The sequence below is a fragment of the Lactuca saligna genome, chromosome 5 (assembly GCF_052625555.1).
Source record: "Lactuca saligna cultivar CGN05327 chromosome 5, ASM5262555v1, whole genome shotgun sequence".
In the NCBI taxonomy this organism is placed as follows: Eukaryota; Viridiplantae; Streptophyta; class Magnoliopsida; order Asterales; family Asteraceae; genus Lactuca; species Lactuca saligna.
The window spans coordinates 233,463,739-233,481,941 of NC_136421.1; the positions used below are offsets into that span (position 1 = coordinate 233,463,739).

General features: G+C 34.9%; 1 protein-coding gene across 1 annotated transcript; it reads right to left on the reverse strand.

The window, feature by feature from the left end:
* Positions 1-16,294: 16,294 nt before the first annotated feature.
* ERF4 (ethylene responsive element binding factor 4) lies at positions 16,295-17,461 on the reverse strand. Its single transcript, XM_078994856.1, has 2 exons — positions 16,675-17,461; positions 16,295-16,487 (listed from the first exon to the last, which is right to left on the reverse strand). The coding sequence occupies exon 1, from the start codon at positions 17,362-17,364 to the stop codon at positions 16,681-16,683; it is 684 nt and encodes a 227-aa protein (XP_078850982.1). The 5' UTR covers positions 17,365-17,461; the 3' UTR covers positions 16,295-16,487; positions 16,675-16,680.
* Between the last annotated feature and the right edge of the window lie 742 nt (positions 17,462-18,203).

The window sequence follows — 18,203 nt, forward strand, 5'->3', positions numbered from 1 at the left end:
CTTCATAAGACACAAGATTGAAGAAGGACTCCTCATGGCAAGGAGGATATCGTCGGATGAGAATCCTGCAGATCCCCTTATGAAGGGACTGACGAGGGTTAAGCATTTTCAGCATGCGAGGCGCATCGGGCTAAGGGACGATATTAGTTTTACAGATTAGATAGTTTTCCTGAAACTTGTCAAATGTAATCGACGTTTGATGATGAATAAAATTTGTGATTTATTTATGAGTAAAGTGTTACTATCATTGTCAATTGTTTACTATTGTTTCAGTTTTGCATGTTTTGACTTCCAGAATAATTAATTTATTCAAACCTCCACAATCGATCATACGTCGGAAGTAGGTATGAATCAAGATTGTCATGAATTGGGTTTGTAGATGGCTAAAGGTGTTTAGATATGGCAATGGTTGCTGCAACATTCATGAGTACTCATAAGTTATGAGTATTGGTATAAACCCATGCTCACTTGTATCACTTCATGGAATTTATCTCGAGTGATCGTGAGACGATAACATCATGTAAATCTTTAAACCTAGAGATATGAGTTGTTTTCTATGAGTTGGTTGTGCATTGATTGCACGTAAACGCATCAGTAACTTGATGTTATAAAACGTGCCTTTATGTACAATTCAATAAGTAGTAGAACAAGCATATCAGTCGAAGTTTATCTGTTCCTTCTAGAAATAGAAGCGATATCTGGGCCCCTCGATGATTTTGTGTTGACGCATGTACCGGGCCCGGTCAGAACTAAACCGATGTGTTCAGTGAATTTCTTCGTCAAACAAATCGGAAAATCGAGAAACAAATGCTAGACAATAAGCAAGACATAGTTCCATGTGTTTGTCCGGCTGATATCATGAGAACAGAGGATTATGTGATCACTTGTCTTAAAATGGCGCTTCATAGTTCGACGGAGTTTTCGAGAGCTACGATTGCTGGTTGGTTCCTGAAGTTATATAGGCAAATACAGTTATTAGACTTATCCAAGTGGGAGTCTGTTGGATAAGGTGTCTAAGTCCATAACTTATTTGGTATATACTTGACCCGACTGGCATGGTCCATTTGGGTTGCATCTCATCCAAACTATTATGGATAATTTAATGAGAGTTATACACACATGTTTATTAATATATTACAAGTTATAATATATTAATATGAAGTTATGTTACTTAATTAGTTTTAGTCTTAAATTAATTATGAATTAATTTAGAGATTAAAAGGAAGACTAATTAAATTATGGGCTATTGATTTTATATAGTGTGGGCTAATACTCATTTCTTAATGGGCTAGGCTTATATGGAAGTCCATGGATGATCCATGGAGCTTTTAACCCATGGATCCTTGGAAAGGAAAAGACATGGGTTATTAGGGTTTCACCCTAACCATGCACACTATATAAGCATGCTTATGGAGCATGAAATGGAGCCTAAGGATGAACTAGTGAACTAGTGTGTGTAAGCTTGTGTGTGGCCGAAAATTATACAAGTGTGTATACTCTCTCAAAGTTTTCCAAGAGTTTGTGGTGTTTTGTGATTCCATTTGAGGCATTCACACTATTGGTGCTTGGCCCTCAAACTCCTTAGAACGAAACTCATCAAAAGGTATGTAATCTCTTCTAACTCTTTTATGTTGAAATGTTCCCCATGCCATGTTAGATAGGTTATAAACCTTGGAAAATTTATTATTTTGCATGTATTTAGACAAACATAGATCCAAGGTTTATTAGGGTTGCATGCACACTTAGGAAGTGTTAGATTACTCAAAACCCAACAACTTCGTCCCTTAAAACAATATTCTTTGATGAAACCGGGATATTTTCTTACAAACTGGGCTTCACGCGGGCAGAGTTTTGGCTCGAAAAACTCTTTTTTTCTCGGAGACTTCGGGGCTCCGAGACTTGTTTCGGGTGATAGGATGGTACCCTAGGCTTCGGGGTATTTTAGAATGGCTATAAGAGTGTTTAAAGTGAGAGAGAAATGGGTATTTGCAAACAATACCAGAGGGACTCGCTTTCTATTTATAGGGTGGAACTGCTCCACGTACGCTTGGCGTACACTTCTGGTACGCTGGACGTACTCGTACGTGTACAAATCTTACGTGGGGCATACTGGCTACGTGGCGAGTGTTCGGTTCTTGGGCCTCCTACATGTCGAATCCATATGGAACGTGTCCCTCGTCCGGAGAAGAGTTGACGTGGCCGGCTCCTGACCAAGTTTCGAGTATGTTGGGTGTACGCCTCCTCAAAGTTTGTGCCTAAAACTTCAAATTTTTGTATCTTTCACATACGAACTTCATTTTTGACATTCTTTCTATCCACGCGTAGGTGAGATTATGCTCTACAACTTTCATTTAGACTCCGTCGGCTAATTTTGACTGTATTTTAAGGTTACATTTTTAACAGTCCGGGATAGGAAAACTCCGTTAAAAATTCATAACTTCTTCGTCCGACGTCCGTTTTCGTCTGTCTTTTTTACCATTAAACTACAATCAACAAGATCTTCGATTCTCGTTTTGATTGTTTCAGCTAAAAATCAGTCGATCTAAAATTTGAGTTTTAGACTGCATACTGCTATGCTAAATCTTAGAAAATTCATAACTTCCTCATACGAAGTCAGATTTGAACATTCTTTTTAGGCACGCTCTCGTTTTAACGTACACTACGAATTTCGTTTTCATCACTAATGCTAAAAAGTACTTTATCGTAAATTTATTTTTTTACGTCATACCCCGTTGTGCCGATTCTGTTGCGAAACTTTGACAGATCATAACTTCTTCGTTATAACTCGAATTTCGTTGTTCTTTATATCTACGCAATCCTTCTTTCAACCACTATAACTTTCTTGATAGATATAAGCTTTATCTAATATTTATTTTTGACTCTTAATTTTATCCTTAATCATAATAATTAAGTTTAAATCTCATAATTCATTTTTATTACTTCAAAACGAATTCCAATGGTTGACCTAAACTATTACATCATACTTAATTCTTTTAGCCCAGAAACAAGGGTGTTACAATTTTCTCCGCCTTAAGATTATTCCGTCCCCGGAATCATACATTAACAAACAAATGCGGGTAGCGACTCATCATGTCACTCTCCGTTTTCCTAGGTGAGATTTGGCCCATTTGCATGTTTCCATCACACAAGCACTAAATCAACCATATTGAGTCGCAATTTCTTAATCTTACTGTCAACGATTGCCTCTGGTTCCTCGATTAACCTCTTGTTTTCATCCAACCGTAATTCATAATTTGGAATTATGTCGGGAACTTCCCCCATGAACTTTCTCAAATAACATACGTGGAAAGTGTTATGAATATCTTCTAGTTCTTATGGTAGTTCTATCTTGTAAGCTTGATTCTCAATATTCTGAAGAACTTTAAATGGTCCAGTAAACTTTGAATTCAACTTTCCCCGAAGTCGAACCAGATGAGTCTCTACACCAGCACCATCCACCTGCATTGAATTAGCATCCTTTTCAGCGGAAGCTTTTCCTTTCCCCGAACCACGTAACACACTTATCTTAGTCGGACTCGATTCGACATGACCTCAAGAGTCGGAAGATCAATTATATTCTTAGTCATTACCAAAACGATGGTAACGACATATTTGAACAAAAACGAAATCAACTACTAGCTTCTTGGTAACCTTGTGACTTTCCCTGATCTAAGTGTGAGTCCTATGCTTGCAGTCGTATTGATCTCTACTGCTATTCACACCTACTCATACTTGTCCCAACTCCCAAGTATTGTCTCGCTGTTTTCCAAGTCACCATACAAGAAAATCAAATAACCACTTAACACATCAGATAAAAAAATACCAAGTTTTATATTACTTCTTAATACGATTACACAAATGTTCATGTTTAATCTATACTATGCATTTAATAGGCTACACCATTTTTAATATTACTCCTGATCCCTTGCATTTCCATCTGCTTCGTCAAGGATCATTTGGAATGCCCTTGGTTTTGGTTTTGGTGGAACAGTGGGCCTTGGTGCCTCTTTCTTATTTGGACAATCTTTCAAAATTGTGCCCTTCCTCGTTACATCCATAACACATCCTCTTGTTGGATGGACACTCGTTGGCGTAATGCCCAGTCTTCCCACACTTGTAGCAGGTCACCTCGCCGCTACATTTCCCAAAGTGCTTCTTTTTGCACTTCTAGCACCATTTTGCTTCGTTTACTTCTCCTCCAAAATTTCTTGATCCAGACTTGCTCTTCTTGTTGGAACCTGGAGTTCCTTCAAACTTTCTCTTCTCACCAACCTCCGCTCTCTCCAGACCCTTATCCCTTATCTGGGTCTCAACATTCTTAGCAGCCCAGATGGTGACTTTCAGAGTGGTTGCTTGCTTGACCATTGGACCAAAGTCCGTTGGTAATCCGTGGACAAACTTGTTAACCTTGGATAGTTCCATTGCAACTAAATAAGGAACAAGCTTCATCTTTTCTGTAAAACTAACAACATATTCAGTAATGCTCGTTCTCCCCTTCTTCAAGTTCTGAAACTCATTGTTGATTTCCAAAAGATCCTGCTCAGAGCAGTATTGCATATTCAGTTGCACAAGGAAATCTTCCCAATACATCTTGCTAGTTTCTCCCTTGGGCATCAAATCAACTAGTAGCATCCACCAGCTTAGTATTCCCGACGTTAACAAAAGGAATCACAAGAACGGTCTTCTGTTTGTTGCTGCGTTCGCAACTCTCAAACATTGTCTCCATCTCAGAGATCCAATTCATAACTTCCATCGGTGTTGGGCTTCCAAAAAGACACGGTGGTTTGGATGCCATGAAATCCTTGTATTTCCATCCACGTCCGTCATTCCCTCCACCTTCGTTATTTCCTCTAACCACTGCCAGTTCTGCTTGACCAATGGTCCTACTGTAGTTCCCTTCCCCTGTATATCTATCATTCAGTTCTGGTTGTTCAACATTCATTGAAGGTTCACTCTTGTTGTTCAGCAACAATTGTCTCATTTCTTCCCTTTGTTCAGCCATCATTTCTTGAATCATGGCTTGCACCCCAGCCATTGTGATTGGTTCTGGTGAAGCTCCTACTATCGGCACTTGTTCAATCACTTGGGGTTGAGGTTGCTGATTTCTATTCACGTTTCCAACTCCACTTCTGGTTCTTGTCATTTTGATCTATACACCAAATTAGGCGAATTTAAATCTTTATTCATGATAGATATTTAAATTCTCCTTACCACTCCGAAAATTTACATGCTAGTTCTAATATCGTAGTCATACGCTTAGAATCCTATACACATAAGGTTTCCAGATCCGGTCGGCGATAGACCATAGATCCGAACAAATAATAGTATATATGGCAAACATATACATTCAACACATAAAAGCATTTTAGGTAGTTTCCTAAAATATACTAGTGCTCGTGTCTAAAATATGATGGAAACTCATCTCACGATCATCACTTAGCAATTAAAGTTTAAGTCTAGAAATCCTACAAATTCCTAGTTCACTAAAACTAATGTTCTGATACCAACTGTGACATCCCCAAATTTACGCCCAAAAAATACCGATTTAGTTTATGCTTTTGAAATAAAATCAGAGTAATCCTTTGATTAAAGGTGTTGCAGAATTTGTTCCCAAAACAAAATACAATAAAATTTTATCAAATCATTTCTTAAAGAAATATATATTCAATTTCATAACAAAACCTCGGGAAGTCATGTTCCGATACAGATCAAAAGCATGAACAGTATATTATAAGCCTTACAACATTTATTTACATCTACTGGCCTATAATCCAAAATCTCTCGTTAAGTCATCCAACTATGCTCTTGCCACTACCAGTAATACTAGAAACTGAGTGGGTCAGGCTTGGGAGCCTGGTGAGCATATAGGGTTTTCAACCCACAATAATAAATTTATTAATTTCATCAACCCACAATAAATTTATTAATTTTATCAATCAAAAACAACCCTGATTACCCGTTCCCATATTCCTCACTTTACGTCCCTAAAGTATCTATTTCTAAGGGACCTAGTCTAAAGATTTTCATCGAGACCACAACACTGCTTCGGGGGTTCCTCATCAATTTATGTCAAATAAGGCAACCATCGGGGTGACAACACTGCTTTGGAAATTCTTCAACAATTTATGTCAAAAAAGGCAACCAATGGGGTGACAACACTGCTTTCCTCAGCAATTATGTCAAATAAGGCAAACAACGGGGTGACAACACTGCTTTCCTCTTCAATTTATGTCAAATAGGCATGAAGTCACATCGTTCCCAGGGTTTATACAACAGGCACTAAGTCTATCGCTGCCAAGGCACTAAATCCATAGCTACCAACGTACATCTATACCGTACTTTCATCCCTCATTCTTTATCTACCCATGCTTTTCCCAACATATTTGTAGATGTAAAATACATATACATTTTAAAATCTGCATAAAACATTTTTTCATCTACCCATATTTACCTAACATATATGTAGAAAAAATATATATACATTTTAAATCATTTTAAACATGTATAAAACATTCATTCAGCATCCATCTCAAATAAACAAACAACATATATACACATAGCACGTATTTTATATAAAATACTTTATATCTATGTGTAAGATGAAAGTGACTATACACTCACTTGATAATATGATGATTGGACAACACTTCGTCCCTTAAAACAATATTCTTCGATGAAATCGAGATATTTTCTCAAAAACCGGGCTTCATGTGGGTAGAGTTTCGGGTCGAAAAACTATTTTTTTCTCGGAAACTTCGGGGCTCTAAGACTTTTTTCGAGTGCTAGGATGGTACCCTAGGTTTCGGGGTATTTTAGAATGACTATAAGATTGTTTAAAGTGAAAGACAAATGAGAATTTGCAAACAAAACCGAAGGGAATCACTTTCTATTTATAGAGTGGAACTGCTCCTTGCATGATGGGTGTACAGTTCTGGTACATTGGGCGTACTCGTACGCGGGGCGTATTGGCTACGTGGCACGTGTTCGGTTCTTGGGCCTCTAACGTGTCGAATCCGTATGGAATGTGTCCCTCGTCCGGAGAAGAGTTGACGTGGCCGCCTCCTGACCAAGTTTTGGGTACGTTGGGCGTACGCCTCCTCGAAGTTTGTGCCTAAAACTTCAAAATTCTGTATCTTTCACGTAGGATCTCCGTTTTTTACGTTCTTTATATCCACGCATAGGTGAGATTTTGCTTTACAACTTTCATTTAGACTCCGTCGGTTAGTTTTGAATTTATTTTAAAGTTATATTTTTAACAGGCCAGAATAAAAAAAAGTCAGTTAAAAATTCATAACTTCTTCGTCCGACGTCAATTTTCGCCTGTCTTTATTTACCGTTAAACTACAATCAACAGTATCTTCAATTCTCGTTTAGATTGTTTCGGCTAAAAATCACTCGATCTAAAATTCGAGTTTTGGGATGCATATTGCTATGCCAAACTATAGAAAATTCATAACTTCCTCATACGAAGTCAGATTTGGATATTCTTTTTATGCACGCTCTCGGTTTAACGAACACTACGACTTTCTTTTATATCACTAATGCTAAAAATCACTTTATCATATAAAAAAATTATTTCATACAGCGTTGTGCCGGTTCTATTGCGAAACTTCGACAGGTCATAACTTCTTCGTTATAACTCGGATTTCGGTGTTCTTTATATGTCGGGGATCTTTGTTTCAACCACTACAACATTATTCATAGATATCATCTTTATCTAATATTTATTTTTGATGCTTAATTTTATCCTTAATCATAATAATTAAGTTTAAAGCACATAATTCATTCTTATTACTTCAAAACGAATTCCAGTGGTTGACCTATACTATTATATCATCATTAATGCTTTTAGCCCAGAAACAAGGGCATCACAATTTTCTCCCCCTTAAGATGATTCTGTCCCCGGAATCATACATCAACAAACAAATGCGAGTAGCGACTTATCATGTCACTCTCCGTTTTCATAGGTGAGATTTGGCCCATTCGCATGTTTCCATCGCACAAGCACTAAATCAACCATCTTGAGTTGCAATTTCTTAGTCTTACAGTCAATGATTTCCTCTGGTTCCTCGATTAACCTCTTGTTTTCATCCAACCTTAATTCATAATTTGGAATTATGTCGGAAACTTCTCCCATAAACTTTCTCAAATAACATACGTGGAAAGTGTTATGAATATCTTCTAGTTCTTCCGGTAGTTCTAGCTTGTAAGCTTGATTCTCAATATTCTGAAGAACTTTAAACGGTACAGTAAACTTTGGACTCAACTTTCCCCGAAGCAGACCCAAATGAGTCTCTACACCACCACCATCCACCTGCATCGAATCAACATCCTTTTCAGCGGAAGCTTTTCCTTTCCCCGAACCACGTAACATTCTTATCTTAGTCAGACTCGATTCAACATGACCTTAAGATTTAGAATATCAATTATATTCTTAGTCATTACCGAGACGATGATAACGACATATTTGAACAAAAATGAAATCAACTACTAGCCTCTTGTTAACCTTGTGACTTTCCCTGATCCGAGTGTGAGTCATGTGCTTCCAGTAGTATAGATCTCTACTGCTATTCACATCCACTCATACTTGTCCCAAGTATTTTCGCACAGTTTTCCAAGTCACCATATAAGAAAATCAAATAACCAATTAACACATCAGAAAAAAAAAACCAAGTTTTATATTACTTCTTGATACGATTACACATATGTTCATGTTTAATTTATATTATACCTTTAATAGGCTACACCACTGGATACTAACTGCATGACTACTATATATCTTGGTTTTATTTGGAAAAGAAAATATTGTCTATATAAATCATAACATGTGATTAAATACACGAGATCAATTATTGAATTGAAAGCGAAAAAATAAATATTGTCCATACAAATCATATTTGATTACATACATATAATCACATGTGATTATATGTATCCATTCACATATAATTTGTGTAGATAATATTCATTATCATGTTCTCGATTCAATAAATGTTCTTTGTCAACTTTAATCATATGTGATTCGATATATCTAACCACATGTTATTATATATATCTAATCACATATGATTTACATAGAAAAAAAAGAATCTTATCTATATAAATCATATATGATTAGATACATATAATCACATATGATTATATACAAGAGAACAATCATTGAATCAAAAACGTGAAAAAAAAATGTACACATTATTCATATGCTATTAAATACATATAATAAGATATAATTAAATAAATGAGAAAATTTATTGAATGGAAAACATGAAAACGAATATTGTTTATATGAATCATATTTAATTAGATACATATAATCACATGTAATTATATGCATTTATTCATATGTGATTTATGTGATTGTAAGCATTCAATCATATTTGGTGGCATGTAGTAGGTGGTGGTATGGTGGAGATAGGTGGTGGTGAAGGTGGGGAAGGGTGGTGGGATGGTAATAGTAGGTGGTGGTGGTCGTTGTCATAGGTGGTGGGTGATAGTTGGTTTATTGTAGTTGTGGGTGGTGGGTGATGGTGGTGGTGAATGACAGTAGCGGTGACAAGTGGTGGGTGGGTCGGTGGTGGTAGTGTTGATAGGTGGGTGAAGTATGGTGGTGGTTGTGTGTGGTAATGTTTGTGGTGATAGTAGGTGGTAGGTGGTGATGATGTTACTGGTTGTGGTGGTGGGTGGGTGGTTGTGGTAGTGGGTGATGGTGGTTGTGGGGCAGGTGGTGGTGGGTATTGGACACATGTGATAATGATGGATGATGATGGTGATGGGTGGTGGGTGGTGGTGATGGTGATGGTGGAGGCGAGTGATGGTGATTGGTAGTGATGATAGGTGGGTGGGGGTGGTTATGATGGGTGGTGGAGGCAAGTGATGGTGATTGGTAGTGATGATAAGTGAATGTTGAGGGGGGAGGGTGTAGCGGGTAGTAGTGGTTGGCGGTGGTGGTGATGGTGGTTTGTGGTGGGTAAGTGGTGGTAGCGGATAGTAGTTGGTCGTAGTGAAGGGTGGTGGAGATGGGTGGAAGTGGTAAGTGGGTGGTGACAGGTGGTGGCGATGGGTGGTGAAGGCGTGTGGTGGTATCAAGTAATGGTGGTGGTGGTAGTGGGTAGGTTGGTGGATGGTGGGGCTGGTGGTGGTGAGTGATGGTGGCGATGGCGAGTGGTGGTGGGGGTAAGGTTGTAAACGAACTGAACATTCAACGAACTGTTCGTAAATCGTTCGGCAGGAAGTTCGTTTATGTTCATTTATTTAATAAATGAACGAACATGAACACACATTATCGTTCATTTAGTTAAATGAACGAACATGAATAATGGTCTCGTTCCTTCAATTATGTTTGTGAACGTTCGTTTATGCTGTTTGTTTACATTCATTTATGTCCATTCATATAAGTTCATTTTATGTTCATATATGGTTAATTGTGTTTGATTACATTAGTGTATTATATATTCATTTATGTTCATATATCTTCAATTCTGTCTTTTTATCTTTGTTTATTTATGTTTGTTTGTCTATGTTCGTTTAGCATGTTCACGAACATAAACGAACGGATATGAACAATGTAATTTGTTAAATGACGAACATGAACAAGAAAACTCATTCATTTATCTGTTCGTGTTCGTTTATTTGTTTGGCTAACTTAAACGAACGAACATGAACAAGCCTCGTTCGTGTTCGTTCGGTTTGTTTACAGCCCTAGGTGGGGGTAATGGAGGTTGGTGATGATGGGTGTGTGGGAGGTGGTGGTGGTGTTGGGTGATGGGTGTGGTGGTGGTGGTGGGTGATGATGGTGATGATGGGTGGTGGAGGTGGGTGGTAGTGGCAGGTGGTGAGTGGTGGTTGTGGCTTGTAGGTTGTGGTGATAGGTACTTGGTAGTGGTGGTGGGTGGTAGGTGGTGGATGGTGGTAGTTAGTGGTGTTGAATGGTGGGTAGTGGCGGTTGGTGGGTGGATGGTGGTGGCGGTTGTTGGGTGGTGGGTTCTAGGTGGTGCTTAGTGGTGGTGGGTGATGTTGGTTAATGAGTTTTTAATTGTTTTTAACTATTTTTTGATTTATATGAATATTATTTATAATTTTAATTAAATAAATGATGTGGTCCAAATTTATTCTCAAATATTCTCGCAATAAAAAATGTTCTCGATTAAACGATCGTGTGTGTGTGTGTGTGTGTGTGTGTATATATATATATATATATGTATATATATATATATATATATATATATATATATATATATATATATATATATATATATATATATATATATATATATATATATATATATATATATATATATATATATATATATATATAGAACGTCCCATGCTTTGATGCCAAATTAGGGGGTATGACGGTTTTTTTTGGGTTTACCGTTAAACCATAAACGAAATATGAACAAAAAATAAAATCATGAAGAGTAGACTTACAAGGCTAGGAGAAGCAACCAACTTTTTTTATATAAGGGATATAATATGAAGTGTTTGAAAGAACTAGGAATGTAAGAGATAAGCTAAGAGAATCGGAAAGAGCGTGTTTAGAGAGACATGGGGAATTTCATAAAACCAAAATTTTATTATGGATATTCGATGCATTTTACAATCGTCTGGAACCCTTTATATAGGCAAAGGATAGCGTAAGATTTACAATTACAAAATATTCGATCGAAAAATCGTACAAATCATATAAAGTAGAAAACGACTACACATCTTACGATTACATATTTGAAAGAAAATGACTGCACATCTGTAAAAGTAGGAAATGATAATTCTATAAGACAATTACAATTTCATGAATGACCCTCAAATATGTACTTATCTCTTTGTATCATCTGATGAAAAATCATCACTTGCTAAAAATTATGATGAGTACTGTCAATAGAAACTGGTGATCCTGGGTCTTTGTCAATCTGTTCTTCACTGTTCATGATATCTTCTAGTCTCAATAATGTATCTCCTTCACCACTGAATGGCAAGAGCATATGCCAATTTTGATGAGACCAAATTTGTAAGTAGTGTCCTTCTGCTAGGAGTTTATAATTTTCCCAACGAAAACTTGGTGGTAGTAAATGTATTTTTTAAGCTGTGCATATATCTTCATTTGAACGATTCTGTAGAGTTCCAAAATTTATTTCTTGTTTGCATGATAACTTTTAAGATAGTCATGTAATACTGTTCTTTGGGTGATGAAAATCTTTTTTTCTAGTAGGTCTGTATGTATGCTCATCTACCGCTGGAAAAGAAGAAAAAATTTTGCACCCAATAATTGGATTGATGTTGTGAGAGGTGATGTTTTCGTCTGTTAAAATAAAATTTTCTCCTAATTTATTAAGAAGACTTTATGTGCTGCTATTAAGGCAGAATTTTAAGTAATCGATCATTCCATTGTGATAAAAGTTAATTATCTGTTCTTCTAGCATGTCTGTAGTCTTTAGGTTTATCTATAACAAGAGTATGGGAGTATCTTCACCTTCATCATTCAATCTTTGGATTACTGTAACTCCTTTATAATTGATTTCTTGAAAAGCAATTTGTATAATCTTCTACTGTAATTTATATAGAATTACTGGAAATTCTATACAAATGGTTTGAGACACCATTTACTCAAATTCTTTGAATTGGTCAAGTACTAGTCTCAACGTTTGTCTCCAAGGGAGATCTAAAATGCAAGCTTTAAAACATTTATAATTTTTGTATATTGTTGTTTTTAATTTTTCATCTTTTTTCTCATTCCTTTATATAAGCTGTACATTTTTTGCTTAAAGAATTTTTATTTTTGTTTCAAAATATTATTTTCAATATGGTTTTCTATATGCTGTGTATCTTTTCCAAATTACATAAGTTGTTGTAACTTAGCAATAATTTCCTACCGAGCTTTAATCATTTGCTCTAGACTAGTTTTTGCTATTTCTGAAAATGTTTTCACCTGTTTGGGTTCTATGAAAAAACTGTTTAACCCAAAATGTTCTCGGGCTATGTTCATAGCTACCTGGAAGCTACAACATCCCTTGTAAAGGGGATTTTGACACTGTATATATTTTACGATTGTTGCCCAATTATTAAAAATTCCAACTTTAGTGCCCCTGATGATAACATAATGTGTGAACTTCTTTTTTTGTTTTTCAGAGGTCAATGGTGACTGTTTATGAAAGTAAAAACTTAAAGCATTGAGAATTTGAACTTCAAATGATGAAGTATGTGGAACTGTCTCAATATACTATAAGTTGTCTAGCAAACATTGTTGGTCTTCTGTCAAGTTTACCCCGATCATGGGCCTAAAATTTTTACGTTCATCGAAGCAAATTAGTAAAGTTCAGTTACCAAATGCTATAACGACTTTCCTGTTCTGTGTATATTGTGTATTTTTTGAAGGTCCTGACCAACAATATGCATGTTGAATATTTTGAGATTGTAGTCTAGATCCTTACAAAAGGTTATGATTATGTGTAGTACTCGCTATTCCCATATAAGGAATCGAGTTTGGTTGTGTGGGTTTATGTAGATATTCTATTTTTATTGTTGAATCCAATAATTTTTCTGTTGACGTTGTGTTTCTATCTTCTTCTGAAGAAATGCTCATGGAAGATGAACTCCTTTTGTACTGTGTAGGTTGTATTAATTTTGCTCTTTAATTTGTTTTGAATATCCATCTGCAAAAAATAATTTGTTAATATTTCTAGATAGCATATCAGCTATTCCATTATTTTCTCCCTTTATGTGTTCAAAATTTATTTTATACCCACTTCCTTATATTGTATTTTGTAAATTAATCTATCGTGTCCTATTTATTTTCTTACTTTGATCATTTTTAATAAAACGAACTATAACTTCAAAATCTGTTATAACTATAAATTCTTTATGTAAAAATATTTTAAATTTTTTAAAGCATTTATTAAAGTTTGTATCTCATAGTCTATTAGAACTCCAATTCATTCCTATCTTATTAAAACTTCCACTAGCATATGAGCATAATTTTTATGTATCTTTTGGGCTATATTTAGCGGATTTACAAAAGAGAACAGAACTCCAATTCATTCATGTCTTATTAAAACTTCCACTAGCATATGAGCATAATTTTTATGTATCTTTTGGGCTATATTTAGCGGGTTTACAAAAGAGAACGGCTCCCCATCCTTATTTGAATCCATCAACTTCTATTATTATGTAATCAGTAACTAATGGTAATTCTAATGATTTGATATTTTTAACTGCTTCTTTGATTACTTTAACTAATTTAATGTTTTCTTGGTTGAAATATCTTTGTCCATTTTTTGTTGTTTTACTATATAATGGCTCAACTAACTTTTAAAGATTAGTAATAAATTTTCTCGCATAATTAACCAATCCTAAAAATGCTTGTATCTGTTTTAGATTTTCAAACTTTTGTGGGAATTCTAGATTTTTTTTTGTAGATATATGACTTTGTAATTCAGTTTTTCCATTTCCTATTTCTAAACCAAGAAATGATATTCTCCTTTTAAATAATTTTATTTTTCTTTTAGAAATAACAATACCATTCTTTTTTATTTCTTCAAATATTTTATGTAAATGTTTCTCATGTTCCTTTACTGTTTCACTGGCAACCAAAATATCATCAATATATACTAAACAAAAATTATATTTCAGAAAAATAATGTCCATAAACCTTTGAAATATAGATGGAACATTTTTAAGCCCAAATCTTAAAACATTCCATTCGTATTGTCCTTCAGAACATGTGAATGTTGTCTATGATTTAAAGTTTTCTTCAAGTTGTAACTGATTATATCCAGATTTTAAATCAAACTTACTAAAAACTTTTTTCTTTTTTATCAAGTTTAGTAAAAAGTCTTTATTAGGGATATTATAACTATCATCTTATGTATTATCATTTAGTCTTTTATAATTATAAACTATTCGTGATTTTCCACTTTTATTTTAAAACGATTTCTTACTATAAAAGCTGCTGATCTATGTGAACTTTCTGATTTTTTAATTAGTCATTGTTCTATCATTTATGGTATTTGTTTTTTTAAATTCTTTTTTATCTAAATGACTATATTCTATATTTGTTGTTCTTATTGTAATATTAGGATTTTTTAATTTAAATTTACAAGTATAGTTAACTTGTGATTTGGTAATATCTTCTTCTATAAGTTTAATTTTCTTTAAATGTAAAATTATAGGATGATTCATACTTTTGTTTATATCTTTTTATTTTTCTAACTCATGTTTTAAAAATTCTGTTAATAGTTAATTGTTTCGTTTTCAACATTTGTCCTACTTTGATTGTGTTTTAAAAAGTGTAGTTAACAGACTGTGTAAAAAAAATAAGAATTAAACTTATTTTTTTGAACAAAAAATCTAATGTATTTTTCTAAACTATTTTTTAATTTCATTTCTATTCACGACGAAATTTGAACATTCGATTTCAAAGAGAATAATATTTGATACCGTTGGGTAGAACAAGCGATAATTCGTGTAATTTAATTTAGATTTTAATTATCTTATAAATATGAAATACTTTAAAACAAATTAGTAAGTGTTAATAAAATTCGTTTCTAACCACAAACACTAAAAAACATATAAATAGTGTTCTTTTAACACCAAAATACAATTTATATTCCAACCACACTAAAAGTTTAGATCAAAAATATGTTTTCATATTATTATAATAAATAACATCTTTGAATAATACTAAAAGCAATGCATATATAATAAAATAATGCATTTATATTGAAAAAGTGATTTGGTGTTGGAAGAATGCTATGCTATACAGATCTTCCGGTATAAATGGTGATAGTTTTACAGGTCCGTTTGAGTAAAATATAGAGGCTTTCCACAATTTTGAAGATTGGAATTAGTCTAAGTTGCTTTTAATAAACATTTACGACTTAAACGTATAAAAATCAAACAATTAATATCGAAAAATACGTTATTAATAATTTAATATCATTGGGTTTTTTTCTCTAGAATTAGAAGCAAATATAAAAAGTAAATGTGGACAGGAGTTCACTGTAAGTAGCGTACACCCCAATCACACACCGTCGGATTAGATATTTGCGTTGAAATGTGAAGACCGTGAACTCAACTAACTTTTTCTATTCTCTTTTATTCCGACAGTCGGCGCAGACTGTTGCTCAAGCTCATCATTAAACCACCGTGACCTACACGTGCGCTAATTCACTTTTATTTTCAGTTTATCCATTTTATTTTATATTATAATATAATTTTATATTGTCTTATTAAACAAAACTATAATATTATTATATCATCACAAATTGATTCGAGGCAAGATTAAATTATGTGCAAAAGGATATAATAAAACGTATAAAAGCAATTTCACGATAAGAACAATTTCCACTGCAAATGGTACAAGTAAATGATTCAAGTCAGCTATTTCTGTCCACTCGAAACATTACGATACATGGACCAAAACGATTTGGCTCAGGTGCATTCACATCAAGAACAGCAACCAATTAATGAGCCATTTGTATGAAATCAAAGGAAATCTGCAGAGATTTAATGTTTTCTTTATGTACATACAGATCGATGAAGGATTTTTTAGTTTTTAGCATATTATCAGCGCATCAAAACATTATCAGGCTGCTTTAATCCTAACAGATTGAGTTTTTATCTGTTTTAAAATGGTTAAATCTGATCTAAAAAGCCGAAGAAGAAATGCAGAAAAGCAAAAACCTCTGTTTAGGCAACTTCCGGAGGAGGGAAATTGAGATCGAGATCGAGAGTTAGAGATTTCTCTTGTTTAAAATTCACGAATTGAGAAGAGTCGGAATCGCTCTGCTGCGCGAGGCTGCCGGTAGCGACGGTGAGATGAGGATCGCGGACGACGGATCTGTCCGATCTGAAAACGTTGAGTCGGTTGCGATTGTTATTGTTGTTGATATGGAGATTCATTTGTGAATGATACAGGAACATTGAATGAGGCATCGGGAACCCAAGGGGATAGTGCGAGAGGCTAAGGTCAAGTGCTTCAGGCGGAAGCAGAGCGGTAGAGATAGGCCCCGGCGACGGCGCCATCGAGTTCGACGACGCCTCAACCATGCTGCTCTCGCTAGGAGTCTTCGTGAGGAATTTCATTCCGCCTCCGCTGACGACGGCTGTCGGAAGCAACAAATCCGTAGGGAAAGGAAAGTTGGTTTTCGCTTTAGCGCCACGGAACTGACGAGCGGCGGAATCATATGCGCGAGCCGCCTCCTCGGCAGTATCGAAAGTACCAAGCCAAACACGGGTTTTCTTACCGGGATCTCGAATCTCCGCCGCATAACGGCCCCAAGGACGCTTACGAACACCACGATAACGAGTCTCTTTGCCGCCATTACCGGCGGCGTTGTTGGCGTCAGGTTTATCGCGAGGAGCCATGCCCATGGATGGGTAATGAGAAAAAAAGGGAAGGGCGACGAGGTTCGTTTAAGTAGTCGGGGGCGCGTGTGTGTTTGTGTGTGACATATTTGGCTCCTACTCCGCGGCCTAGGGAACAGCTTTTACACCCCACCCAAACTTTACATGTGAACATAAATTTAAATTTTTTTTTTCTTTTTAAAGTAATATTTAATTTCAAGCACTCCAATTATCAAAATATCATTTTCATCCCTAACCTTAAACCAATATATCAACAATCAATTTTTGAGTATATATTTCAAATGAAACTCTAATTATTTCAACACATGTAATATCAAAAAAAATGTAAATGTAATTAAAAGAATTGAAACATACAAGTAGTCTAATAAAAATTAAGACTACCAAAGTATGATATGGTTATTGTATTTCTCTAAAAATGAAAAAGTAGGAGCTACAAAGATTATGAATAACATGTCACAGATTCTTCGAGGAGGAAATAGCAAAAAGAAATGTATTAATGTGTTTGTTGACGATAATAGGCGTTCTGATTGCGTGGGCATAATGAGCTCACAACGGGGGACCCGCTGCCTCTTATTTTCGGACAATGAAATGTCGGTTTCAAAAGCTATCAATACGTGAATCATGTTAAATTCTTTTTATTTATTTATTTTTGTTGGATTTTAAAATGTAAGGTGTTATTTTCTTTTTAATTATTTTTCAATATTCATTTCTTTGATGATAAATTTCTAAAAATATAATTAATATTATCAAAATATAACACTTATTATTATTTCATATACATAAAAAGATAGAAAGATATATAATTTTTAATTATTTCATATTAGCCCATATTCATTGTTTGAAAC